Genomic DNA, 26,486 nt, shown 5'->3' on the forward strand with positions numbered 1-26,486 from the left:
TGGGGGGACAGGGGATGGAGGGGGCGATTTGGGCACCTGGGGGCTAGAGCGGGGAGCTGTGGGGCAGGGCTATGGGGTCAGACCCAGGTGCCACCATGGACACCCCTCCAACGGTGGGGAGTGCTCTCTCCCCCACCCCACTGACCCCCCCCACCGATGGGGAATGGACCGTCCCAGCCCCACTGACTCCCCCCCCCCCGGGTAATGGTCTCTCCACCACCCCACTGACCCCCCCCCGGTGGGGAATGGTCCATCCCGGCCCCACCGATACCCCCCCCGGTGGGGAATAGTCTCCCCCCCCCGCCCGCGGCCGGCGATGGTCGGCGCCGGCGCAGTCTCGCGTTTCCCTTCCGGGGTCAGAGGTGGCGGCGGCCCGGCGCGCGGGGCCGGAAGCGGCTCGTACCGGGGTTTGCTTCCGGCGGGGACCGGCCCCGGGGCGGCGGCGGCGGCGGCGGCAGGTACTGGGGGGCAGGGGGCGACGGGGACTCGGGAGCGCGGCAGCAGGGGGTGACAGCCTCGGGGTCCCCGGTCCGGGGTCAGTGCTGGGAGTGAGTCCCCGTTACCGGCTCCTCGGGGTTCACCCCTTTGCGGGCCCGTTACTGGCTCTCTGGAGGCTTCGGGCCCGGGAAGCACCAGGCGCCCCGCGGTGCGGGCTGCCCCGAGGGCACCTACCCTAGGGGACCTCCGGGTGACCCCAGGGTGGCGGGGGTCCCCGCCGTGTCCCTTCCCCCGGCGCCTCCGGGGCACCGGAGCCCTGGGCATGCGGGACCCCCCGGCGCTGAGCCCCGAGGCCGGCGGCAGGAGCAGCGCCTCGTCGCGGTCACATCGTTCCGCAGCCGCCTCTGCCCTGACCCCCGCGGACACCCCGACCCTGCCCCGGTACCGGGGGGCGAGGGGGGCCGCGGCGGCAGCTCAGCGCGGAGGACGAGCATCGACCGGGAGCTCACGGCGCCGGAGACACGGGCGGCGGAAAGCTTCGCCACGTCTAACCACAGGAAGGAACCCGCTCCGCTCCGGGCACCGACCTCGGGGGGCTCCTGCGAACGCGGGCTCAAGAAATCCACGGCCCCTCGGGGAGGAGGGACCCGCTCCCGGCCGGGACCGGGACCCCGGGGGGGTGCCGGGGGTCGTGGTGCCGCCCTCCCCTCGGTCCCCTGGCAAACGCCGGCCCGAAGGTCTCCATCCAGAATATCCTGCGGCGATCCTGGTGCTCGTGAAGCTGTTCCTTGCATCCCTCGACGGCTCGGGGGGCTGCCAGGCTGCTCGGGTTTGAGCGGTCTGTGCTAGCGGTTGGCTTGCGCCGTTATCAGACACATCCCCGCCACTTCGGGACTGGGGTCTCTGTAAGGACCCCGAGCTTTATCCCCCTCGGGTGCGGGTCGGTCTGCCAGGCGCGCTCGAGCGCGGCACAGAGGCGTGAGGAAGGATGGCTCTTGGCGGAGCGCGGCTGGTGGTGGTCCCTGCCCTCCGCCAGCCCTCGGAGACCGTTCTCGTGGTGATGCGAAGCCCCTCCCTGGCCATAAACCTGGGCTGTCCTGAGGGTTTGACGTCCCGCTCCGTGCCACGAAGCCCCACGGCGGCTGGGCAGGACCAGGGGAGATGTGGCTGGGGTTTTGGTCACAGCACAATAACACCAGACGCTGCTGTGGGGTCCTGCAGCAGCTCCCAGGGCCAGGACCCCTCCCCAGTGTTCAGTCTGGCTGTGCCCCTCACTGCCTTCTCAAACTGGGGGGGTTCTGGCACCCACCGTGGGCTGCCAAGGGGGGCAGGAGAGGGGCTGGACCCCAAGTCTTAGCTAGTGCCAACTTCAGGCAACCACATTGCTGTCGAAGTGTTCTGAAAATGGGCGCGATGGTGCGAAGCGCTGATGGGGAGGGTGTGCAGGGTGGGGATGTGGGCCATGGGGGGCTGCATCGCGGCTCCTGGCATATGGAGGGGGCAGCTGGGGGGAGGCAGCACCCGGCCTGGCTGCGGGGAGAGGCAGGACTTAGCCCCAGGGCTGGCTCAGCCCTTGGTGGGCAGCGGCTCAACTTGGCCAACACGCAGGGCGAGGGGGGAATGTGGGGTGCTGCGGGGTCTCACAGCTCTTCTAGAGGTGGTTGCAGGCAGCTTCCCCTGACATGTCGTGCAGGAGCGAGAGAGCGGCTCGGGGAAGCCACGGCTGAACGCTGCCTGCTCCCCGGGACGTGGCGAGCATGGGGCTGAGCCGCTGCTGCCCTCGGCTCGGGCGCCGAGGGGCGGTCGTGCCAGGAGCCCGCTTCCGCCAGCTCCCCAGGGCATGGCTTGTAGGTGGGGGGGCCGGGGCGAAGGGATTGCGAGTGGAAACGGCCGGTGGCTGGGGCCAGGCTGGCTCCGGGGGAACCCCCCGTTTCTGCCTGCAGTGCTGGGGAGGGCATGGGCTCTCCGGGGGTCTCTGTGCACGCTCTGATGCAGCGGTGGCTCCCGGCCTTTTGGACAAGTGGCTGTTCACAGACAGACCGAAGGCTCAGCCCTGATCCCCCCTCATCGTTCTGCTTTACCACAGCTGTTGCCTGTCAACCCCCCTCGTCTGCTCGCTGTCACTCGTACCACCAGTGCTGCTGGGAGCCAGCACGTAACGTGCCCGGCAGGGTGACCTTTCTGAGCGCAGACACAGGCTCGGATTAGCTCTGGAAGGTGCTTTAGGAAAAGCTACAAATGGGTGCAGGGACAGCTCGCTGCGGAGCTCCACGCCGTGCCCTTGCTGCGGGATCACAGCAGCATCTGGGGGTGCTCAAAGCCAAACAGCCTCAGCCCCGTGGGGTCCTGGCTGCAAACATGTTGGGGCCTGTCCAGTGGTTTGCTGAAGAAGTTAGATCACTTAAAGGATATTTTTGAGTGAGGTTTAGTATCTAATTTACTTTAATATTGACCTTTTTGTTTTAAAGGCATCTCTCCCTGCTAGGAACCTCAGGAAACTGTTAGTGTCTGGTAAAACACCTGCGGTTAGTGTCTCTAAAAGGCCCCGACCCTCTCCTTCTCCAGGCGTTTTGTCTCCTGGTGCAGCGTTTGGTGCAAAGGCTGTAACTCTCAGAAGAGGTGACATGAGAATTAGCTGTTGAAGTCGTCATGTGAGCTGAGAAGACACATTAATAGGAAGTCGGGGGCGCAGGAGGAAAGGAGAAGCAATGTCACAAGATGGAAAGGCTTCTTACTGTAAGACATGTCATTAACATGCGAACGCGTGCTAATGAGAAGCTTGTGATTTGAATCTAAAAGCCGAGAGTGGGGAGGGGGTGACACTGGGTGGGGGGGGCGACACTGGAGCTTGGCAGGGCTGGCTCCGGCCTTTCCCAGGGCCGTGCCTCAGCGCAGCTCCTCGGTCCGTGCTGGTGCCCGGCGTCCCGTTGGCGCTGGGCTGGGATGCGTTTTGCTGCGTGGAGCTCTGCGGCAGCGCTCGCTGGGTGTTGGCGCTTGCTGTTGTCTCAGGATTTCACCGGCCGCCTGCCCTGCACCTTTGCTTCCCGCTGGGATCCACGGGCTCGCTGCCGAGGGTGGTGTCACCTCTTGCCCCTGCAGCCCCTCTCGCTGCCTGCTTCGTCCTCAAAACAGGAGGCCTCGCCGGCAAAAAGCAACCAAATCTTTCCCCTGCGTCTTGAGAACCTTTTTTTATTACCCAGAAAAGCTCTGAGGGGTCCCTGGTGCGGGTGCCCCTTCGGACTGTGTTACTGTCACCCAGGGAGTCCCTGCGGGCAGCGTGTGCCACTCACGCTTCCCCGGCCTGTCGTGTCGGCTGTCGGAGCTGCGCTGCTCGAGAGCCCCCGAAAGCGGCTCGTGGCTCAGCAGCCGGTGCGGCGCAGGCTGCGGAGGATGTCTGAATGCATAATACAACACCGGGGAGCTCAATAATTTATCTGTCACCCAGAAAAAGGCACGTTTAAACATGCTCAGATCCAGCCCCTGTTCTTTCTGCTCTGAGCTTTCTCCTGCCTGAGGGAGCAGACCCAGTCGGGGGGCATCATCTGGGCTTAAAATATTTCTGCAAAACCCTGCTCTGTCCCATGGTGCTCTGAAGGTAAAGCTCTTGTCGCCATTTCTTCCCCAGAAGTTGGTTATTGCCACTTGTTTTGGGATGGGTGTGCTTCTGAAGCGGTGTTAAACCTCACTGGGAAGGCTGGGTTTTAATGACGGGTGGGTTTAGGCTGGCTGAGCTGCACGAGGGCTCGCAGCGGCTGCCACGCTCTGCCGTGTCTCCGGCACCGCAAAGCGGCCCCGGCGCTGCCTCGGCGTTGGGGGAGCGGGGCCGGCGAGTCTCGCAGGGTGATTTTAAAGCGCTGTGAAAATTGCGGGGAGCTGCCTAAGTGCAAAGTGGTGTTTGAGGGAAGGAGGCAGTGACACCCTGCCGTAGAGGAGGAGGCAGCCCGTGCATGAGGTGATGTATTATTTAATGCTCACAGATGTCTTTAACTTTTCTCAGTTTGAGATGGGCCCCTCGCTCGGAGCAGCGGAGGGCCGTGGTCATTGCGGCTGATCCAAAGTGACAAGTCTTGCAGCTCCTTCCAAAGTGCCTCCGAGAGAGACTAACAGGGGCTTGACAGGAGTCCAGCTTTGTTCCCTTTCCATCTCCAGCGCTCCCTGGGGGCTGGGACGCAGAAGCTGCTGGTGCAGGGACCCAAAATTGCCCCAGATCAGGCTGTGCTCAGCTCTTGGAGTTGCTCCAGTGTCCGGTGGGGCTCAGCAGCATGCCTGGCTTCGCCTGCCCTGTGCATTGCCCCTTCCCGCTGGTCTGGGCACAGTCTCGGGGCTTTTTTTCCTCAGACATTGTGTGGCTGCAGCCTTCTGGTTTTTGCAAGTGAGATGCAGGGGGGTTGGACAAGGTGATCTCCAGAGGTCCCTTCTAACCCCTCCCATTCTGTGATCTGCTGTAGACTAACAAACCTCACTCGGGTCCCGGAGGATGCAGGACTGCCGGGGCAGTGGCTGAGGCAGCAAAGAATCTGTTTTGTTGGAGGGAAAGCATGCTTAAGCAGGACTATTTTGCAGAGGAGAAGTTTGTAGCCGTGCCTTTGCCGTGGGTGACTTGGAGGTGGCAGAGCCGGGGACTGACAGATCCCTGGCCTGACCTGTTCTGGCATCCTCCTTCCTTGTTTGTCTCCAGCCTGTGCTTAGTTGCACGGGCCATTAACATAGTGGCCTCCTTGTGCGATGCTGACGGAGAGGAAAAATTTTAATACAATGGTTGGCACGGACTGCCTGAAAACAGCCTTCAGACCTCGACACCTCGCTCCCGCCGGGGTTGTGTGCCCGGCACTGCCAGCCGCCACGGCCAGGACAGAGGGCAGCGCAGGGCCCCTGCTGCCTTCCTGCTGCTCCGCTTGGCCAGGGTCGGGCGTGAAACCCAGCGTCCTGCTCCTGAAGTGGGCAGGCTCCTCTCTCGGCCGTGCGGGGTGGGACGACCGGCTCCCGAGGCTTTGCGGTTTGCCTCGTGCAAAATGTCGAGCCCCCTGGAGTTTTTCGTCTGTCCCTGCAGAGGGAGGCTGCTGTAGCTGGGGGTGGCTCCGGGATCCCGGGGGCTGCTCCCTTTCGGATCACGGGCCTCCACGGAAACACCCTGAGGCCCCTTTTCCTGCTGCTGCGGCATCTCCGCGGGGTTTGCCATCTGCTGCTCTGGCTGCTGGCTGTCGCCGCCAGCTTGGCTCGCCGTGCTGTGAGCCTGTTCTGGGTGGCTGCCTCTGGGTCCCAGCGACACTTGCTGGTGGTTCTGCGGACCCCCTGCCCCTCTGAGCCTTTCGCAGCTGATCCCCCCTTCCCTGCAGTGAGCAAGGGGGAAGGAGGGTCCATGCCTGTGCTGGTGGATGTGGGGTGCCAGGGGCGAGCCCTGGATGTCTTTGCTTCAGAGAGGGAGGCTCTTGGCAGACCAGAAGCCAAGGAACTGTATAAAACAGTCAGGATCTGATTTGGAAATAGGAATATTTGCCTTCAGAGTGGGAGAGGAGAAGGAGTATCCAGAGACCTGAGGGTGCCCTTTGTGTCTCCCCACAGGTGACGCACTGACTTGGCAGATGTTGCCCCGATTGACGTAGGACCCAAGTCGCTTGGGCCAAGGATGAGCAAGCCGACAGACCTGCAGCACGACCTGGAACGAAGCCTGCCAGCCATAGCGTCCATCGGCACCTCGTTCTCCCAGAGCCAGGGCATCTCCCCGTATTGCTACTTCTCCCCGGAGAAGAGGAAAGCCATCTCGGACGTGAGGAGGACCTTCTGCCTCTTCGTCACCTTCGACCTGCTCTTTATCTCTTTGTTGTGGATAATCGAATTGAATGTAAGTTGGGGGAAGCAAATCCGTGGAGTCTTCGCCCTTTGAAGTTGTGTTTTTTTAATTCAGTTGCCTCAGCATTAATTGCTCTGTTTCAGAAGTCTTGGGCCAAGTCTTTGTTTGTTCTTCCCAGCACTCTGCTGATTTGCGCTGGCTGAGAAACCGCTGCAGTTAGTGTAAACTAAAGTCCAGCTTATTTCCTGCAACTGGGCTCTGTTGTGGCTGTCCAGGGCCGTTAACGCCTTCGTGTGTAGTGCTCTGTGTTGTAGTGTAACAAGATATGGGGCCCGTGGAGTCGCCAGCTTGAGCGGTTGGCCACATTTCTCTCCTGTTCTCCTTGCCTGAAGTGAAGCCGCTCGCTGTGTTTGCCAAGCAGCTGCCAGCTGTGCTGCAGTGTCCTGTCCTCAGAGCGTCACAGGAGCGAGGTAGGATGTGCAGACCCTCCTCTCGCCCACCCGGCTGTTGGGCAGAGACAAAAAGGGCTTCGAGAGTTGGTCCCAACATGCTGCTACTAATCTCAGCCTCTGAAAGCCGGAGGTGCTGCTCCACCGCACAGGGGACTGGTGATGGGGACTGTGAGGGTTTCGGTCCCCTCCACAGCACGGCCACGCCTGTGCAGGCGGCTGTGTTTCCTCAGTGCGTCAACTGTTGCAATGACCAGGGAAATCCAGTTTATTTACCTCAGTCCCGTCAGGTCGGAATTACTCCTTGGGCTGTATTTTATTTTATTTTTCCTGAACTGGTCCCGACTGGTTTCAGCTGTGCTGGCGGCGGGTTTCAGGTACTACATGTCCTCCCATGGAACAACCTGAGCAAGAGAGGCAAGATGAACAGATAGACCCCGGCACTTCTGCGTGCAGCCCTGCCGGTGTCTGGCCTTTATTTATCAGCACTGGATCCTGCGCTCACTTAGCGGCTCTTATCTTTGCCCTGCTTATCTCCTGCGGTGTCTGCACTTAACAGATTGTCTCGGCCAGCAGTTCCCTCACCCTGCCCACATGGTGTCAAGAGCCTGAAAAGACCCCTGCCCTCCCCCCGACTCGGAAAAAGCATCTCTCGGCCAGCATTCCAGCGATGCCGATGGTGTCCTGCATGCCCAGCTTGGACCCCGGCCTCCCGCTCTTGTCCCTGTTCCCTGGGCTCTCTGGAGAGGTGCTGACTGCAAATCAAAACATCCAGCCCCGGGGAGATAATCTGCCAGCGCGGTCACCAGGGTGATTCTGAGCGTAGGTCTTGCAGGTAGCCATTAATGAGTGACTAACTGCCGATATTTGGGCCCTGAGCCGAGATGCTGCATATTTAAAGCTATTAGGGCAGCTTATTTGCCTAGTTATGAAGAGCAACGATTTTATATCATGACTAATGCTTTTTTTATCAAACGGTTTCCTTTGCTGCAAGATAAGCTGAGCACATTGGCCCTTGTTAAATGTCTGTTGCCTGCAAACTGTAATTCCACGAACTTGCTGCTCTCAGAGATGGAGAGATGCCTCAAACAGTTGTTCTTCCTTGTTCATGGCAGCGGCCTGTATTTAAACTGAAAACACCTCCCAGAAAAATCATAATCCAAAGCCTTCCCTGTGTCTCGTTCCTCCTGCAGCATCTCATAGCGGAGCCCTGGTGTGGGGAAGAGGCTTTCAGTGGCAGCTTAGCAAAGCTGGCTGGCGCGAGCCCTGTAACCGCAGATCAGATAAAGCAATAGAGCAGAACTGCCTTGCCCCCCTCTCCCTGAATATTAAGCACCAGCCCTGACCTAGAGGGACCGCTTCCCGATGGCTGCCTCTTCTGTCCTTGGACTGTCTGACAAGAGGGTGCCAGGACACCAGGCTGCCAAGAACTGGCCTGAGATCCACCAACTTGTTTCTCACAGATCATCAAACAGCTGTCAGCCTATACCAGCTTCCCGGCCAGCTGGGCTGCGTTCAAACCAATAGCCTAAAGGTGAAGCATTTGTTCCAGTTACCTGAGCCATCCGCTTCCCCATAAACAGCGATTCCAGGCTCCTGAGAACAGGATTTATGGTGTCAAAAGTACTAGGGCTGTCGGGCCCCAGATTGTCTCGGGGTGAGGCAAGAGAGCGCTTCTGTGAGCTTTTTCCAAGCTCCCTTACAATATCCCAGGAAGCGGTTTTTGCCCCTTTCAGATTTCCTTGTGGTCTGTGTCTGTGTGTGTCCTTCATCCTCCTCTCCTCCCTCTTCCCCTTTGCCAGTACATTTGAACCTGCCGGTTGACTTCCTCCGTCACATTTCCTGGAGGGCAGCTCAGCACTGCCGCGAGCCGAGGGGAAGCCAGCTGGCCTGGAAAAAAGGAGAGGGGACCCCTCGGTGCTTTGCACAGCGGGGATGATCACAGCTTAAATTCCACCAGGTTGCGGAGTGACCCCTGAGAGCCCTCGAGGGGGAGATGTTTTGATTGTGCAGCTGCGGGAGACGCGTTCTTCAGCGCGTTACTGAAGGTGCTGAAGAAGCAGCTTCCTGTGGGTTTTTTTCATTTTTCCCGCGTCTCCTCCCGTACAGCTGAAATCTGTCACCTGAAGCCACGCGTGGAAGCAGCGGGCACGCGTGGGAGGTGTTGTCCGACCAAGGGCTTTAGGCTGTGAGAGTTGCGATCTGGTGGCGCTGGATGTGCTGAGCTGAAGGAGCGGCTTTTCGGCCTTAGAAAGCCCCCACGTATAAGCGTTTAATGTACCTGCGTGCTGCTCCTGCTCTGGCTACCCAGCTCGTGCTCCTCGGTGGGAAACCAAGGGTGAAATGGGCTGCTGTATCCTCCTGTGCTCCTGCGTTGGCAGATGAGCCCGCGTCGTGCGCGCGGCAGGCATTTGTATGCCTGATGCATAACCTGACCCGGTGGTAACCTCCGGTCACCGCTTGGCCGGGTTCTTTCTACCATTAGTTTCTTATCAGTGCACTCAATAGCTTTCTGGTTTCCTTCTCCCCTTCAGACCAAGGATGGCATTCAGAAGAACTTGGAGAATGAAATCATCAATTACAATTTTAAGACCTCTTTCTTTGATATATTTGTGAGTATCCCAGACCGCTGCAGGTGAGGAAACAGCTTTGGAGCTGGGGGTGGCGCGGCCAAAGGCTTGGCGGGGAGGGTCTGCGTGCCGGGGGGCTGGGGCCTCCCCGCAGACTTGCCCATCGCCTGGCTCAGTGAAATCGGGCAGGTCTTGACCCCATCTGTCTAGGTGGCGAGGTCCTCGGGAGCTGGCCCGTGTCTGTGTCCTCCCAGCACCTGGCAGAGGGACAAGGGCAGTGACTAGTGTCGATGGCTTTTTTGTTTTTAAAGGTCTTGGCTTTCTTTCGTTTTTTTGTGTTGCTGCTGGCCTATGCAATCGTAAAGCTGCGCCACTGGTGGGTCATAGCGGTAAGAGGCAATTTTTGCTTTCCTGTTTTTAGTTTTCTCTCTCCACCTACAGTTTGCAGGGAGCTGAGATACGTACATTTATTTTTCAGGTCACTACATTGGTATCCAGCGCCTTCCTGATTGTGAAGGTCATCCTCTCCGAGGTTGGTTTCCTCGGGCTCGCAGGGGATTGCTTTGTGATTGCTTGATGCTGCTGTTTTCCCATTTGTGTAAACTCCCTGCGGTCTGTGCTTTCTTCCACACAGCTTCTGACCAAAGGGCCTTTCGGCTATTTGCTTCCCATCGTCTCGTTTGTCATTGCTTGGCTAGAGACTTGGTTCCTGGATTTTAAAGTCCTAACTCAGGAAGCAGAAGAGGAACGATGTGAGTATTTTGCTCCTCTCTGGTAGGAGTTGGCAGATGAGACTACCAGGCCTGGGGTTTCTGCTGCTTTGGCAGCACCTTGACAGATATGACATTTATGGAGAAGTGATCTCCAGGCTGGCTGTGACGGTAAGCGCCTGACTCAATTCTGCTATGGTATATAAGTCCCTTCAGGGGAAGAAAATACCAGATTATAAAAAGCATCTTTTAATTGAGTGGAGAAAAACGTGCCAGATTCCCCAACGTCTGGATCCTGAAGCCAGACGTGTTGGAAACAGAGCTCACCTCCGCGTTGGAGAAAATGTTTTGAAACAGTGGGACAAATGCCAGGCGGACTGTTGGACTCTCCATCTCTGGATATGTGTCTTCGGGTCTGGGCTGGAGACCTTTCAGAGAGGATTGCTTCAGTCCACAGACACGTTGCAGGGGGGCGGCGTGAGTTATGGTGTGTGAAGTTTTACACCCTCTGGTCGCTAAGGTCAAACTAAATGGAGATCGAGTCTAACCTAATGCTTTACAAATGACCCTGCTGTGCTGGGCACCTGTAACTTCCAGGGGTCCTCCTAGGGAGTGGGTGCTCAGCCTGGACAGGCTCGGCTGCCCGTTCCGAAAGCAGCAAAAGGAGTTAACTGGTGAAAGAGGACTGGGAAATGGCACGTAAACGAAGGAGTGCTTGTCAAGCGGGGCTCGATCAGAAATGCGCTGACTGACTGGAAAACACCAGAGGATGTTTGGGTCTTGCAAGGAGGCTTTAAGATGAAAAATGATCAAGTGTTTAATGCCTCTATTGGATTAGGCTCAGGTTCCAAATTGCTTCCAGGGGAAGCTCTTATTTAATTAGATGCTTAATCGCCTTTGGATTTGACAGGCAAAAGAGCCCATTGATCTCCATGCAGATAAAATGTCTCAAACAAAAGATGAGGCAATAGGAGCTGAAAAGCTTGTGGGCTGGCTGGTGTCAGTGCGAAAAGACCAGCTGTATCTGGAAGAAAGTGGCTGGGAGGGTGGTTGAGTAGGGTTGGGTGGGGTGGGGGCCCTGGGACCCCTCCGTGTTGAAGCGCTGGATGCTGTGTGAGTAAAACCTCGTGCTTTGGTTCGCAGGGTACCTGGCAGCCCAGGCTGCAGCCTCTCGCGGCCCCCTGCTCTACCCCGGAGCCCTTTCCGAGGGGCAGTTCTACTCCCCGCCAGAGTCCTTCGCAGGTAAGATGAGCTCTCCTCCCCTTCTGCCGTCACCTCGCTGGCAGCTGGGCCACCTCATTTCCCGAGCTCGTTCCCCTTGTGGCATTCCTCCTGGGTCTCCTCACTTCTATAATCGCCTCCTCCCTGAGCTCTGTCTCGTTATCCCGGCCCTTGGCAGCAGCGGGTGGCAGGGCCTCCAAGAACTGACACTGCAAAACGGGCTCCCCTCTCCTCACGCTGCGCCCGTGCCTGGGCAGGGGAGGCACGGCCATGCTGTCTCTGTGCCATCAGCGGAGCAGAGTCGGGCTCAGCCCGGCGCACCTGGCTTCGGCTCTGTGGGAAACTGGAGCCTTTTGCGGTCTGGGAATTAAATGCTTTTAGCTGTGGCTGAAGTACTTGAAAAATGCTGCCTGTGGGTTGAGGGTACGGGGGTGAGCTGCCACAAGCAGGTGAGGATGAGAGCTGGCAGTGCGCCACTGCCCTGCGACACCGCCTCGTGCTGGCTCCGGAGACCTTCCCAGCTCGGGAGCGAGGAGATGTCAGCCGGAGCAGTTGTCTCGCTGTAGCTGACACCCGGTTCGTGCTCAGCCTTCCAGAGAGCAGAGCAGCGCCTGCCGGCCAGCTGCGGAGCAGAGGCATTGGGGGAGGCAGGGCTTGCGTGGTGTCGGGGTCGTCCCCGCTGACAGCCCTTCCCGTCAGATGGGGTGTGGGGATCGGGTGCTCTCTGTCCAAGGGAGATTGTACAAGTGGGGCCTTCATCAACTGTGTGTTAATTGTGTGCTTCCCCCCTAGGGTCGGACAACGAGTCGGATGAGGAAGGTGCAGGGAGGAAGGTGTTGACAGCTCAGGTAAACAAGCAGCGTGGCCTGAGGCCGGCTATCCCTGCCCATGGCTTCAGGCTGATGCAGGGCTGTGGGAGCATCTGGCAATCCTGTGGCCCCATCAGGGTGCTGTACCTGGAGAGCATCAGAGGCTGGTGTCCCTCATTTCACAGCCTTCTGGTCTGGGGACATTTGGCTGAGGAGCTCTGCCCGCCTCACCGGGACCGGTGGCATCGTGGCCACTGGAGGAGGAGGTTCTCTGTGTAACACCCGACGTTAACCCACCTCCCCAGGGCTGCGTGCTCATCCCTGCAGCATCCCACAGAGACCTGATTCTGGCTCTGCCTCTTGCCTGTCCCCCTCCCCCCTTCCGTCTTCAGTCCCTGGTTACACGGTCACATACCGAGAAGGGCATCGCCTCAACCATCCCCACCAAACTGTGGCTTGTGGGATGGTCCTTTGCCTTCCCGAAGCCTGGCTGGGCACAGGCTGCTTTGTGCTCTTTTCCAAGTGGTTCTGCTGCCGTTCAGCCCCAGTTCTGGCACCTCCACAGAAGGAAGCTCTGTGCATCTCATAGCCCTTTGCCTGCTGGAAACCCTTACGTTAAGGCGGGAGACTCGCTGGTAGACGCAGCTGGTGTGTGGATACAAGCCAGGGCAGGGAGCGTGACTTTGAGCTCCAGAATGAGGCCTCTGTGACCCAAATTAAGAGATTTCTGTGGTGTGGAAACGGGAGATGTCCCCTTCCTCTCTGCCAGCCCTGGGAGGGGAGTAGCAGGCCTTGCGCACACGCTTCAGGCTTTCTGCAAACCCAGTTAATGAAACACTCTCTTCTCTCCTAGGAGAAAGAATATGTCCGACAAGGCAAAGATGCAATGGAGGTTGTGGACCAAATCCTCGCCCAGGAGGAGAACTGGAAGTTCGAGAAAAACAATGCAAGTGTCCCCCCGCCCCACCTGCCGGGCAGCGCTGGCGGCAGAAAGCACGGATGGCTTAGCAAAAACGGGAGGACAAATGAGGCTTCTGAAACCTCCTTGCGACATGAAAAATTAACAAGCGTTACAATTACCTGATTGAATTAGGAATCTATTCCAGTTCAGTTAAATGTAAAATCCCCTCTTATTTAATTAGACGTTTAATTGCCTTCCTGTTTGACAGGAGAGAGCCCATCACTCCTCCTCCTAGCCGGCAGGCAGGCAGGGGCGGACAGCTCACCTTTGGTAGGCGTTGGGATGCGGAGCCGTGGCTGCCGGCGTGGGGAGGAGTGGAGGCATGCCGGCCCTGCGGTGGTGCTGGAGGGCCCCCTTGCTCCACAGTAAGGTGCCTTTGAGCGTGCTGGGGAGACCAAGCCAAGCCTGGGGTCTGGCCCTTCTGGCCAGCTTTGGCCCACACGGGAGCAGGAGAGTGTGGGGCACAGACTGCTCCTCCCAGCCCCAAAGCTGTCCGTGTGTGTCTCTTTCCCCAGGACAGGGACCTTGTGGGTGCCGGAGTGTAAACTGGGGACGTCTCCCTGCCTTAGGTCTTTTTGCTGTGGCTTTGCCAAAGGGGTCTGCAGGTCGCACCTCTTGCTTCAGGCAGCGCGGAGGCGCACAAAGCAAAGCAGGCCCTGCCCTGCCTCTTTCTTCTCCATGCTGGTTCATTCGCTGGGCTACAGTATAGAGTTATTGGGGTACCTCGAGCTCCTTTCTCTCTCCAAAGGGTGGAGAGAAAGAGGCAGCGTCTCTGCCCCCTAAAACCAGCCTTGCTTTCTGCTTGTGAGCTCGCAACGTGATTGGGGTGAGAGTCCTGCAAACTGCAGTCTCATCTGGTGTTTAAAATTCCCCTGTCAAGTGATCCATTGTCTGATGCCAAACTAGCTGGGCAGATTGTTTTCTTTATCCAAAGGGGGATGGATTTAAATAGACTAATCAGAGTTTAACACAGGGCTAATGATGAAAGGTTATCATCTGTCCATCCCTAACCCCTCCAGGGAGTCTCTTCTCAGATGTAGGTAACAACAGCAGTGTTGGCAAACTAACCCCTTTCTCTTACCCTGGTGTTGGTAGCTTGCTACAAAGAGAATTTGACCTTGACGTGGAGTTTGCAGGCTGGCATGGGGCAGATTCTTTTTCTGTCTCATCACTGCTGCTGCTCTGGATATTGTTTTGTTTATGGAAATTTGTGCATGTGCATCTGAAATGCGCTCAGCACGGTTCCCGTGCTGGGGTTGCTGCCTGGTGTGGGGGGACAGGGGGCATCTGAGGGGGCTGGAGAGGGTCCCTCAGAACGACACGTGAGGCAGGGCAGCTCCTGCCGCCACAGCGTTTGCAGACTTTACCCCAGGTAGAAGCGATATATTTTGCTAACATGAATGTAACTTTCTTATTTCTTGCACAGGACTTTGGTGACGTTGTTTACACTTTTGAAATACCTTTCCATGGCAAGACCTTTATTTTAAAGGTAAGAACCTTCCTGGATCGCTTCATTAGTCTGTGTGGTACAGGCAAAGAGTGACTGCTCTGCTCGGAGCCATGGCTCAGCTTTCATGCTCTCTCCTGGCCCTGGCAGGACAGGTCAGGCTGCAAAGCACAGTCTCTTTGCTTGAGACAGATGAACTGCACTGCACGCTCTAGGGAATCTCTCCAGGAAAGCCCCTTGGCTGGCAGACAGGCTCCCCAGCAAACATGCTGGGCCCCAGTCTCTGCTGGTAGAAACGGGAGCAGGTGACTGCAAGACTTGCTTCCAACCCCAGCATCTAGGACTAATCTGACCAAGGAGGCTAATTGCAACTAATTGCCAGCAAGACCAGGGCTGAGCGTGCGTCTGCTGCTGCCTGGCATTGAGAAGAGCTGCTCGGAAGTGCCGTGCTCTGTGCCCTCTCGCTGGAGTGGCTTGGCTGTAAACCACGCTTTAATGAAGCATTGGTGCTGCGGTGGCTTTTCTTTGTTCCAGTGCATATGTTGCCTCGCTGGCAGGAGCTGCCAATGGAGCAGCTCTGTATTCGCGAGAAAAAGCTGGATGGTCCCACTTTACTGCATTAACCGTTTGCCTCCAAAGATCCCCTGTCCCACGGGGACGTCGAGAAATGGATGCTGCCTGTGCTGGAGCTCCAAATAGCTTCTCAGCAACTTCCTGAAGCGATCGCGCACGCAGCAGAACTGCCGATAAAGTGGGGTGGGGGCGGGAGAGGAGCCAGCTTAAGTCAGCCCCGAGGTCCGTCTGTCTCGTCGTGTTACAGACTGACAGACGCTTGCCCTCTTACAGCAGCGCCGGCTTCACCAGGCAGCGGTTCAACAACTGCTGAAACCTGAGGTCTGTCTGTCCCCTCTGACTCCACGTGCGCCCTCGAGGCCCCTGGGAACGAGAGCGCTGTGGCAGAGGGGTGACGGCCTCGGCTTTGCCTGCGCTTGAGCCAGGCCAGCCTCGCCGCTCCCCTCTTCTGTTATCCCGGTTGTTCTTTGTGATCCGCTCTGCGTTCCTTAAAAATAATCTTAGCAAAGTGGAGCGGGGGACTGGCTAACTGCTCTGGCTCTGTCCTCAGGCTTTCCTGCAGTGCTCTGCTGAAACAGTTTACCAGGAGGTTATTCTCCAGCCTGAGAAGATGATCCTGTGGAACAGAACAGTGGCAGCTTGCCAGGTGAGTGTGCCGGACAAAGATGGCTTAATCACAGGAGCTCCTTGGAGCGGAGAGTTGGAGCTTCCCAGTCCAACACCGGCTGTCGGCAGTGCCCGGGCCCTACTGGAGCTTAGCTGGATCCGAGTCACTGAGGCGTTAAATCTCCGCCGCTCATCCGTACGATCCGAATGCTCTGCGGTAGCCAGCTGCATGCATGTGCCTATCCAAAAGCCCATGAGGTGGGCAGGGAGATGGGCCAGCAGCTGAGCCAAGCCTGCTTTTGCTTGGTAGCGTTTGGGCGTTCTGCGCTGTTGGTGTGGCGGGGATCCGGAGGCAACGCCTGTGCCCCCGGCCCCGAAAGGCAGAGGTGACTGGTCCCAGGGCAGGAGACAAACCTGTGCACGCACTGCCAGAGAGTTCGTCCCCGTCAGCCTCAGATCAGCTGCTAAAGACACTCTGGTTGCTTTGAATCCTGCTGCTGTTTTAGGGGAGGGTCCGTATCGCCCAGCTGTCGGCACGTGCGGACCGGCAGGCACAGTCCGAGGAAATCTCTGTTCTTTTTTCCCCTCTCCCACCCCCAGATCTTGCAGCGGGTTGAAGACAACACGATCGTCTCATACGACGTGGCAGCTGGGGCCGCAGGCGGTGTTGTTTCCCCAAGGTCAGTTTATTCCACTGCCTGTTTTGAACTGAGCCCCTAAACACCCTCACTAAAATCCAGAGAGAAGGATCTGACTGGGGAGAGCGCCCTGCCCCAGCTCTGCTGCCCTTCGCTGGCTGGGAGCTCCCAGTGTCACCGAGGCAGGGCTGGCTGTGCGGGTAACGCTCCCAAAGGCAAGGAGCCCCTGAATTCTCCAGACGTTTCTGGCAGGAGTCTCGGAGCTCAAAATCTGTCTCAGTCAGTCGGTCTCCCTGATAACAGTGCTGTGCTTTGTCTGTATGTTGACATACCTCTGCCACAGCCTTTCCCAGCAGTCCGGAGAGCGGGATCTGCTCCTGCAAATTCCCATGCGTGTTTTAAAGCAGTCAGCGCCCTTTCTTTGCTTAGGGATTTTGTGAACGTGCGCCGGATCGAGAGAAGAAGAGACAGGTACATTTCCTCAGGGATGTCGACCACGCACAGCCTGAAGCCTCCGCTCTCCAAGTATGTCAGGTGAGAGGCAGGTTCTATTTTTTTATTAGCTGGTACCTGACACATGCACTTTGCTTAAGCTTAGGGCAAAGAGCCACCTAAATGAAAACACTGCTGTCTTTCTGGCAGCGTTTGCAGGAAGCGAATCTATTTGTGGAACTAGACCTTGCTTCCCTTGTTCTTCCTTTGTTAAAGAAACTCTCTGTGCTGTTCAGTGTTGCTCGGGCGTTTCCCAGCTCCCTACTCAGGGGATTGGAGGTGCCGACCAGTAACAGCACAAACCCCAACCCAGTCCGTATCCTGTTTATGTAACAGTTAATTCCCTAACAGGGCCAGCTGCCATTTCTGAGGGGCAGTAAACAGCTGATTGTGGCTCCCTTTGAGCCTCTCAGATGCCTTTTGCTTCTCGTAAGCCAGTCACTTACTGACTTTAAAGGCTGCAGACATTGAGAGATGGTCCCGTGGGTGAAACAAGCTGCGTCAGGATGGACTGGCTCCCAAAGTGTCGGTGGGTCTTTGGCCTCTCCCCTTCCGAAGGGACAGCTTCACCCGGCTGGTGATAGATCTCGGCAGCGTTTGTCTCATCAAACAAGGACTCCTTGTTACTGTCTGCTCCGGTGCCTGGGGCCCAGCTGTGCCACTTCGCGGACTGACTTTGTTTTTCCTAATAATCTGGTTAAAGTAATTGACATTTTAACTCAGAGCCGTTATAGCTGCCTCAGTCTATTTAAGAGCTGGGGACTTCAGGGCCTAGAAAAATCTTTTTACAAATGTATGCAGCAAAAATAGTGTGTTCCTCAACAGGGAAGGGAAATCTGTATTTGGGCTGTGTGTGTGAGCACAGCTCGTCTCTGCGATGGATCAGATGGTGCGAGGAAGGATCCGGGGGCTGCAGTGACAAGGCTCCCCGTGCTGAGCCTGTCCTGACTGCGCAGGGTTTCCCTGGCTGCTCGGCTTTCCTTGGGACCTTCCGCAGGGCTGTGCCTCAAAAACCTCCCCGTGGTGAAGAGCCGGTGTTGGCTGGGCTCGCGCGGTCCGGAGGCAGAGGCTGCTTCTCAGCCCGCGGCCCTGCGGCAGCCCTGGCACCACCGCTGCCAAAGCACCTGTGGGAAACCTGCCTTGCCGTGCTTGCTCGTGTGCCTGCAGCCAAAGCAGTTACCTTCCCGGGCACTCTGCGCATCTGCTCTTACCCCGCTGGGCTCTAGTCCTCGCTGCCAGGCGGAGGGGGTGGCTGCTGCTGCAGCAGCTAGCGCAGCATCGCTGCGGTGCACCCCAGAGCGTTAGAGAACGGCTTTTCAGCCAGGCCTGGCTCTAACTGCGTGCTCTTGGTTCCCCGCAGGGGTGAGAACGGGCCTGGAGGATTCATCGTACTGAAATGTCCCAGCAACCCCAGGGTCTGCACGTTCATCTGGATTCTCAACACGGACCTGAAGGTAAAGTCGGCTCTTCGCTGATGCGCGAGCGCTGCGGCCGTATCCTGTCCCCAGCAGAGCTCCCCAGCAGGCTCCGAAGCCCCCTCCGTAGCGCGGGCTGCGTGCTGAGGACCTGCTCTGTGCTCCCAGCGGCTGCAGTCCCGCTGGCCGCTTCCGAAAGCGGCTCAGTGTCAAAGGCTGCTCTAAAGGGACCCGAGTTTTGCCGGTGGAGGTTAAATGCTGCCTGAAAATCACCCTCTTCCCCACTGAAAGAAGCTCTGGGGAAGCTCTGCCTGCCTAGCAGAGATCGTGCTTAGGGGTTTCACATCCCTGTGCGCAGGACTGGGGGAGAGGAGATTTTTATTCTCTCTGGGAGCTGAAAATAGTTGGGCATGTGAAGCGTTGTCTGGTTGCTTGCTGCTCCCAGGAACCCGCTGAGGGGGTGATTCACTCGCCCCTGCGTGCCCCGCTCCCAGACACCCCGGTACAAACACGGCCGCCCCTGGGGCGCTGGGGGGGCTGTGTCCGCACCCGGGGAAAAGCGCTCCGGCCCTACGAGATGACCCAGATCTGGAGCTATTTGCGGAGCTGCGCATCGAGTCCTTGCTGGTGGCCCAGACAAAAGGCAGTGCACGAAGGGAGCCAGGGTCGGGCGGATGGGGGGGAGCGGAGCTCGCCCGTTTTCTTCCTCCGCTGAAGGTTGACGTGGTAACGGCGCTGCAGCAGCGAGCACAAAGGCTCCATTCATCAGCGCTCTGCTGCAAAGCTGCGCGGCCCCCTCCCCTCCCACGTCCCTCCCTCCCCACAAAGTAGAGCAGCTCCTGCCTGCCTTGTGAAACGTTTTGGAAAGGATTTGCAGAAGCGCTTGCCTGGGCAGCGAAAGCAGGGGCAGGCCAGAGCGCGGCCTCGTGCCCCTTTGCGCTGGGGATGGGTTGTTCTTCCGCGGATCTGGCTCCGAGGCCTCTTCTGCCCCTCCGTAACGCGTGGGTTTGGAGGGATAACCGACCCACTTGGTTGTGCGAGATGGGGCTCAGAAAGGAAAAAAAACATTCCTTGTGCTTCCCGGGCCGGAGAGCACTCGCCCACCGCCTGCCTCCGCTGCTGGAAGAAATGCCGTAGCGGCCGAGCTATTAATAACCCGCCTGTCAACTGCTTCCACCATCTTCCTGAAGGGCTCTGCTAGTGCCCAGACCCCTCTTCTGTGCTGCCTTGCTATTTCCTTTGGCCCTGAAGAAGTATTTATAGCACATGGCTCATCCCTTCCTGCAACGAAGGGTGACAATTACACACACGTGTGTGTGTGTGTTTGTGTCTGTGACGCAGCTTCGCCCCGGAGCTCGTTTCAGGGAGATACTGAAATGGCCCCTGGACCAACAGTCTCGCAGAGAAAATGTGCTCCAGGGAACAGTCTCTGTCTCCTGCCCTGCTGAATCACCCCGATCCAAGGGCAGGGGGGAGAGGGGGGTGTCCTCCTGTGCCTACCTGACCCCCCAGGATAGTTGGCCATCCGTCCCTGCCTGAGCTGCCTGCACTTGGGACCCCTGCCCTGCCCCAGGGCCCCCACACAAGCCCCTGGTGCCGCTCCCAGCCCTGCCTCAGCTCCCTTCCTCCGCAGAGGCAAGGATTATTTTATTTTTTTATGCATCTCACATAATAGAGCACAGGCCGAGGCGGTTGGGGTTGAGTCGTGCAGGGCTTTTTAGAGAAATCCAAAGCGCGTTTCAGTTCCTCCCCCGGAGCAAACTCCTTGCAAGCGGCAGCTCCCCGCTGCGGTGCTCGTGCATCCCTCAGCCCGGGCTGACGCGGCCGGGTCGGGATGGGGGCCGGCCCCGAGCCCCCGGCCCAGCGCTGCCTCCCTGCTGCCCTGACTCATGGCTCCGTGCTCGGCTGCTTTCCCCACAGGGTCGCCTGCCGCGTTACCTGATCCACCAGAGCCTGGCTGCCACCATGTTCGAGTTCGCCTTCCACCTCCGCCAGCGGGTCAGCGAGCTTTCCGGCAAGCCGTGAGCAGCGGGGACCTGCCCTCGCCGGACATTCCTCTGCCCTCTCTCCTCTGCGGCCGGGGGACAGCTGGGAGAGGACCCAGCGGCCCCCAGGGCCTTGCCACGACCCCCCAGGAGAGGATACCCCGTACTAATAGTGCTGAGATGAAGCTGGGGGGTGCTCAGCTCCTTCTCCCAGTTCCCTCTAACTGGGGCCCTGAAACCACTGACTGTTGCGTGCCAAACCCCTGCCCTCCTCTGGATCTGACCTCCTCCTGTCCCTCACCCAGGGGCTGGGGGCTCATCTGTGACCCCCACACTCCTGTATTGTGCCCCGGTTCCATGAGGAAGAGGGGCCAGAGGAGAAGGCCACGTTAGGGTGAGGACAGAGGTCTGTCCCCTCTCACTGTCTGTCCAGATGAAGCCCCGGGCCGGGCTCTGACCCTGCGTGTGTGGGGGCAAAGGGGCAGCTCGTGCCCGACTCACGGCCGTCATCCCGAGGGCTGTGCCCCCCACCCCGCTCCCTGTAAGAGGGGATGGGGGGCGGGATCTGTGCAGGGGACCCTGTCTAGGGCTGTCCCCTGGTGCTTTGGGCTGCCCAGGCCTCCCCGTGGGGCTTGGCTGAGCTCGCCCCGCCGCCTGCAGCTCCCGGCGGAGGCAGAGCACGATTTGCCTTAAGCGGAGACTTTTATCCTTTCTGGGGGGCGGCAGGGTTGGGGGGGGGGGGGGGGGATGCGGGGGCGACTGCAGCTTCTTTCTACCTGTGAGCGCCGGTGCCGTGTTCTGCACTATAAATGGAAACAGCGCGAAGCCGCCCGCACGCGGGGGCACACGCCAGCAGTGCTGCGGGGAGGGGGGAGCACCCACACCGGCCCCCCCCCGGGCTCTCTGCCCCCTCCCCTGCCGCCCTGGGGGTCCAGCACCCCGTGCCTACGAGGGGTGATGCCTCTGGTTGGCGCCTGTCAGAATAAAAAGCCTTGCACTGTTTGCAGTCCGTTGTTTTCCACATGCCCTTTATAACTCGAGTAAATAAAAGCGAGAGGAGCACTGACCTGGCCAGGGTGTGAGGGGCTGTGGGGCTGGGGCCAGACTGAAGCCCCCCCCAGCCTCAAAGGGTGGGTCCTCCAGGCTCCTTCAGCCCCTGACCATGGGTGTCACTATCCCCCATCCCATGGGGGCACCGGCAGCTCTGGGGCACTTGGCGCTGGTCACCCAAGGTAAAGGTTCCCCCAAATGTCCCCCAGCCCCCGGTTGTTTCCCCTGGAGCGGGACCACCGCGGCTGCGGGATGACGGCCCGCGTGGCTGGAAGGGGCCGGAGAGCCGCGGCCACCCGGGCAGCAGCCGCGGCCACGTGAGCCCCGGCCGCTGGCACCCAGCGAGCGCCCGTCCGTTCGCAGCCCCCATCTGTTGGCCCCACAAATAGCCCGGCCAGGGGGGCCCCGTGGCCAGCACCCAGCCTGCTCGCTGGGCACAGCCCGTCCTTGGTGGGGGGGGAGGTGGGGTGGGACACGCTGGGATGGGACCCCAAAGACCCTTTGAGGGCAGCGGCGGGGTCACCGCTGCCACGGGCCGGGTGGCACGGGGCGCTGTGGCCACCGCGGTGGGCACCCACAAAGCCGCTAACGCCGCTGGGGTCCCTCGCGTTCGCTGGTCCCGGGGGCCGGTGCCAGCGCGGCGGCGGGCAGGGAAAGGCCAGACGTGCCCTGGGCCGAGGCCAGCGGGTCCCTCCCGCGCCGTCACGTTGCCCCGTATCCCCACGAGCGACGCGGTCCGGCGCGGGAGGTGCCGCCGCGGGGTGGCAAGTCACCGGCGGGCACGTGGGGCTGAGTGCGGCTGGACGCACACGGGGTGACACACGTGTCCCCAATGCCACCCCACCCCCTCTCCGCTTGCCCCGAGGGGGCCCTTGGCACCGTCCCGTCCCCGCGGTGCCAGCAACACGTCCCAAAATAGCCTCGGCGGGGCCATATAAGCAGGGTGGGCGGGTTGGGGGGGGGGGGTCAGCGGCAGCATGCTGGGGCCGAGCACGGTGGTACGCAGCGGGGGGCTGCTCTCGGGCGCCCGCCTGGGCTGCCGCGTGCGGGAGGAAGACGTGGGGCGTCGCGAGACCTTCAGTGCCGAATGGCTTGACCTGGAGCTCAGCACCCGGCCTGAGGAGGGGTGAGGGGCACCGCTGCCTCCAAGGGAGGGGTCCTTGGGGCGCTGGGGCCGTGCGGAGGGGCACTGGGTGCATGAGGGTCCCCAAGGGCTGTGGGTTCTCCATAAGGTCTTGGGGTTATGGGGGTTCCAAGGGTCCTGATGTGGCTGTGGGGGCCTGCAGGTATCTCTGGGGTCCCTGAGGGGCTATGGGGGGGGTGTCTCCAAGGTCCCTGTGGGGTCATGGGTGCTCCAGAGAGGTGGGGGGGGGGTTGTCCAAGGGGGGGCTGAGAGGGTCTTGGGGGGCATGGGTCCTGTAGGGGAGATGAGGGGTCTTCACGGGACTGGCAGGGGCTGGGCATCCACATGGGGCCATGGGGTGGTCTCCAGGGGTCCCCATGGAGTAGGGTGGGCCCTGTGGGGCTGTGCAGCTCCTGGATGGTCTCCAAGGGACCCCATGGGGTTGGTGAGGCCATGGGGGGGGTCTCCAGTGTGTGAGTGGGGACATGGGGACCTCCAAGGGATGGGTGGTCCCCAGGGGGTGGTGTGGGACATGGAGGGGGCGGGGTGTCCACAGGATGGGTTGGGACACGGGGGATCTCCAGGGGTCCCCAGGGTGTGGGATGGGACATGGGGGTCCCCAGGGGGTAGGGTGGGACATGGTGGTCCCCAGGGGTGGGGTGGGACATGTTGGGGTGGGTCTCCAGGGGTCTCCCCGGGGTGGGGTGGGACATGGGGTTCTCCAGGGGCTCCCACGGGGTGGGTGGCCCCAGCTCCCCCCCCATGAGTGTCCCTTACCCAGGTGGTGCCGGCGGGAGGTGGATGAGCATCGCCGGGAGACGCTGGAGCAGCGCGGGGAGGTGCGGGTGCTGGAGCAGCGCTCGCCCTGGGGGCTGCTGCGGTTTGGGTGCCTGGGGCAGCCCCTGGCCCAGCACCTCCTGCCCTACGCCCGCACCCTGCCCCTGCCCCTCTTCGCCCCCCCGGACCTCCGCGGTGCCAAGGCGGGGCTCCCCCGTACCCTCTCCCGCTCCCTCTCCCACGAGGCCCAGCGGGGCTGAGTGTGGCGAAGGGACTGGGGGGCTTGGGGGGGGGCAGGAGGCTGATGCTGGGGGGCGGCGGGGGGACCCACATGCCTGGGTCCGCTCGGCCGCCCCAAAGAGGCAGCGCAGGAGGGTGGGGGCAGGTGGGGGTGGGCTCCCGCTTGACTGGGACCCTACCCCGCAGCGGGTGTTGCGGAGGCGGGAAGGAACAGGGTGCCCGTGGTCCGGGGGGCTCCCGGCAGCGACTCGGTTTCCCTGGCAGAGAGAAGGCGATGCAAGGATGGGGAGCGCTGAAACCCACCTGGGGCCAATCGGGGCCCTGGGGGGGCTGTGGAGGGGTGGGGGGGCTACAGCGGGTCGCTCTGTGGGGTTGAACAAATTGTGGTCTTTGTATGGCAATAAAATGGCCAGCCTGGCTCGGTGGCATCATTTTGGGGCGGGGGGGCTGTGGGAGAGGGGTACTAGACCCCACCCTCACCCCCCCCCCCAGCATGAGATGGTGTGGGGAGGGGCCAAGTTTTAAGGGGAGAAGGCCCCTGCTGCGGAATGGGGGGAACTGAGGCACAGCACCTTGCCGGCTGTTGGAGGGACCCAGGCATCTGGCAGAGCCTCAGGGGTTTTTGGGGGGGGGGGGGCTTGGGGGAGTGGGGGGTAACCTTCTGCTTATATAACTGGTCCCCCCCATCGCCAACCCAGCCGGTGCCAGGGTCCAGGACGGCCCCAGCGCCAGCGCCCAGATTAGCTGTTCCTGCCCGGCCAGATCCTGCTGTCCCTGGGCCACCGCCAGTCCCTGTCCCCTCCCTGTCCCCATCCCATCCCCTTCCTCCCCATGAGCCACCTTTCCCCGCCAGCTTTGGCCACCTACAGCCCCAGCACAGACAGGTTTTGGGAAGCTTTAAAACGCCCTCATCCCTCTCCCCAGCCCCATAAGCAGTTCCCATCCTGCCCTGTAGCCCAGGGTGCGCTGGGAATACTGGGAGCGGGCAGGGTTGCTGGTGCCAGCTCCTGCTGGAGCTGGGGTCCAGCACACTCAGCTCACTGGGGATGGCAGCATCACGGAGCACTCAGGCGGGCCCCCATCCCTATCCCACCCCCATCCCATCCTGTGGGACGCTGATGGGCAGCCCCAGTGCTGGGGCAGGACAAGGGTAGGACAGCCACATCTCGGGGAGAGGCGGGGGGGCAAAAGCTTCAGGACCCAGGATTCCTGGATCCTGCCCCCCTCCACACACGGTCAGGGAAGGCAGAAGCACGTTATTGCTCAGCTCAGGGCCGGATCCGGCAGCGCCGGCGCCCAGCCACGTCCCCTGGCCCTGGGGCGCTGGCACTAACCTGGTTATCCACGATGGATGGCCACCATCACCTCCGCGCCGGGCAGGGCCATCGCTCACCGCAGCCCCCCCGAGCCCGGCCGGGGATATAAGGCGGGTTTGGGGAGGCGGGCGGGCACTGCTGCCGCAGCCCCTTGCCATGAGCAGCCTGGCCGCCCTCCGGGAGGGCTACGAGCGCTTCGACCCCCATGCCTACCTGCAGAACAACTACCTGCCCCCCCGGGCCGACTTCTCCTCCGAGGAGTTCGTGGTGCCCTGGAAGCTGCGATGCCTGGCCGAGACCTTCGCCAGAGGTGAGGGGTGCCAGGGAAGCCTCCCCAGCCTCACAGCGGGGTGGGGAAACTGAGGCACGGGGTGGGAGAGCACCTCAGCACCCACCCTGCCTGCTCCCCACCCATCTCCCTGGTCCCCCTCCTGGGATGGGACCCCCTTGGTTGCCCCCATCCCCTGGCTCAGTGTGGGACCCCCTCCATGTCCTGTCCCCCTCCCTCCCAGGTGAGATCTGTGGGCGCACTCTCATCGACGTGGGCTCGGGCCCCACCATCTACCAGCTGCTGAGCGCCTGCGACCACTTTGAGGAGATCGTGGCCACCGACTACCTGGCGGTGAACCGGGAGGAGCTGGGGCGCTGGGCGCGGGGGGAGCCCGGCACCTTCGACTGGAGCCCCTTCATCCAGCACGTCTGCAAGATCGAGGGACGCGGGTAGGGCTGCGCAGCGTGGGGACCCCGGGCGGTGGGTGACCCGGCACCGGCGGGATCCCTGCAGGATCCATGGCTGCACAGCCCATGCGATCACAGCCCCCTGTCCCCGTGGATGCTGGGCTGATCGCTGCAGGATCGTGTCCCTGAGTCCCCATAGGATCACAGCCCCACGTCCCTGTAGATGCTAGGCTGATCCCTAGAGGACTGTGCCCCCAAATCCCATGGGAGCACAGCCCCACATCCCTGCTGACACTGGGCTGATCCCTGCAGGATCGTGTCCCTGAGCCCCCATAGGATCATATCCCCACATCCTTGCAGATGCTGGGCTGGTCTCTTCAGTATCGTGTCCCCAAATCCCATGGGATCCCATCGCCTCGTCCCTGTGGGTGCTGGGTTGATCCTGTGCTGCAACATTCTGTCCCCCACATCCCCATGGGTGCTGAGCTGGTCCCCACAGGATCCCACCCACCCCATCCCCATGGACTCCCGTCCCTGCTGACGCCCGCCTCTCCGCAGGGAGCCCTGGCAGGAGAAGGAGCGCCGGCTGCGGGGCCGGTTGCGGCGCATCCTGCCCATCGACGTCCACCAGCCGGACCCGCTGGGCGCCCCGCTGCGCCCGCCGGCCGATGCCCTGCTCTCCACCTTCTGCTTGGAGGCCGTCAGCCCCGACCGCGACGCCTTCGCCCAGGCGCTGGCACACGTGGGCTCGCTGCTGCGCCCGGGGGGCCACGCACTGCTGCTGGGGGCCCTGGGGGAGTCCTTCTACCTGGCGGGGGCCGCCCGGCTGCCCGTGGTGCCGCTGGCGGAGGACGACGTCCGCGCCGCGCTGGCCGGAGCCGGCTTCACCCTCCGCGACTACCGCTCCTACACCATGCCACCCGCCCTCCGCACCGGCGTGGACGACGTCGAGGGCATCTTCTTCGCCCACGCGCAGAAGCCGCTGGAGGCCTGAGGGAGCCCCCAAGGGGGGAACCTGCCCCCCGTCATCCCAAAAGCTGGATTTGGTGCCCGTGGCCGCTGCTGCTCCAGCCCTGGTGCTCCCCACGCTGCCCCCAATAAAGGCCAAGCTGCATGGCAGAGCCTGGCATTGCCTTTGGGGTGTCCCTGTGGATAGGGGCGCCCATAGATCCTGGGGGGGGGAGGGGGGGGGGGTGT

General features: G+C 60.8%; 3 protein-coding genes across 4 annotated transcripts; all 3 read left to right on the top strand.

Annotated features, from left to right (window-relative positions):
- Positions 1 to 347: 347 nt before the first annotated feature.
- Positions 348 to 21,107, top strand: STARD3 (StAR related lipid transfer domain containing 3). 2 transcript variants are annotated; one of them, XM_075116701.1, is made up of 15 exons: positions 348 to 458; positions 6,001 to 6,280; positions 9,213 to 9,290; positions 9,560 to 9,637; positions 9,727 to 9,780; positions 9,883 to 10,000; positions 11,102 to 11,200; positions 11,972 to 12,027; positions 12,842 to 12,934; positions 14,376 to 14,438; positions 15,520 to 15,615; positions 16,176 to 16,255; positions 16,643 to 16,747; positions 18,066 to 18,159; positions 20,041 to 21,107. In XM_075116701.1, exons 2-15 carry the CDS (start codon positions 6,065 to 6,067, stop codon positions 20,143 to 20,145), a joined length of 1,335 nt encoding a protein of 444 aa, XP_074972802.1. In that variant the 5' UTR covers positions 348 to 458; positions 6,001 to 6,064; the 3' UTR covers positions 20,146 to 21,107. The 2 variants fall into 2 exon arrangements, with proteins under 2 accessions (XP_074972802.1, XP_074972804.1); XM_075116703.1 differs by lacking the exon at positions 348 to 458 and adding an exon at positions 3,047 to 3,174.
- Positions 21,108 to 22,106: 999 nt separating this feature from the next.
- Positions 22,107 to 23,712, top strand: TCAP (titin-cap). Its single transcript, XM_075116704.1, has 2 exons — positions 22,107 to 22,281; positions 23,060 to 23,712. The coding sequence occupies exons 1-2, from the start codon at positions 22,133 to 22,135 to the stop codon at positions 23,313 to 23,315; spliced, it is 405 nt and encodes a 134-aa protein (XP_074972805.1). The 5' UTR covers positions 22,107 to 22,132; the 3' UTR covers positions 23,316 to 23,712.
- Positions 23,713 to 24,486: 774 nt separating this feature from the next.
- On the top strand, positions 24,487 to 26,407 carry PNMT (phenylethanolamine N-methyltransferase). The gene is made up of 3 exons (XM_075116705.1): positions 24,487 to 24,921; positions 25,124 to 25,331; positions 25,848 to 26,407. The coding sequence occupies exons 1-3, from the start codon at positions 24,768 to 24,770 to the stop codon at positions 26,281 to 26,283; spliced, it is 798 nt and encodes a 265-aa protein (XP_074972806.1). The 5' UTR covers positions 24,487 to 24,767; the 3' UTR covers positions 26,284 to 26,407.
- Positions 26,408 to 26,486: the final 79 nt, after the last annotated feature.

This window comes from Phalacrocorax aristotelis, chromosome 23 (genome assembly GCF_949628215.1).
Source record: "Phalacrocorax aristotelis chromosome 23, bGulAri2.1, whole genome shotgun sequence".
Lineage (NCBI taxonomy): Eukaryota > Metazoa > Chordata > Aves > Suliformes > Phalacrocoracidae > Phalacrocorax > Phalacrocorax aristotelis.

Coding starts and splice junctions, on each gene's coding strand:
- PNMT (XM_075116705.1), top strand. CDS start 24,768: ATGAGCAGCCTGGCCGCCCTCCGGGAGGGCTACGAGCGCTTCGACCCC. Junction 24,922..25,123: donor GGCCGAGACCTTCGCCAGAG/GTGAGGGGTGCC, acceptor CCTCCCTCCCAG/GTGAGATCTGTGGGCGCACT. Junction 25,332..25,847: donor TGCAAGATCGAGGGACGCGG/GTAGGGCTGCGC, acceptor GCCTCTCCGCAG/GGAGCCCTGGCAGGAGAAGG.
- STARD3 (XM_075116701.1), top strand. CDS start 6,065: ATGAGCAAGCCGACAGACCTGCAGCACGACCTGGAACGAAGCCTGCCA. Junction 16,748..18,065: donor CCGCTCTCCAAGTATGTCAG/GTGAGAGGCAGG, acceptor GGTTCCCCGCAG/GGGTGAGAACGGGCCTGGAG. Junction 18,160..20,040: donor TTCTCAACACGGACCTGAAG/GTAAAGTCGGCT, acceptor CTTTCCCCACAG/GGTCGCCTGCCGCGTTACCT.
- TCAP (XM_075116704.1), top strand. CDS start 22,133: ATGCTGGGGCCGAGCACGGTGGTACGCAGCGGGGGGCTGCTCTCGGGC. Junction 22,282..23,059: donor AGCACCCGGCCTGAGGAGGG/GTGAGGGGCACC, acceptor TCCCTTACCCAG/GTGGTGCCGGCGGGAGGTGG.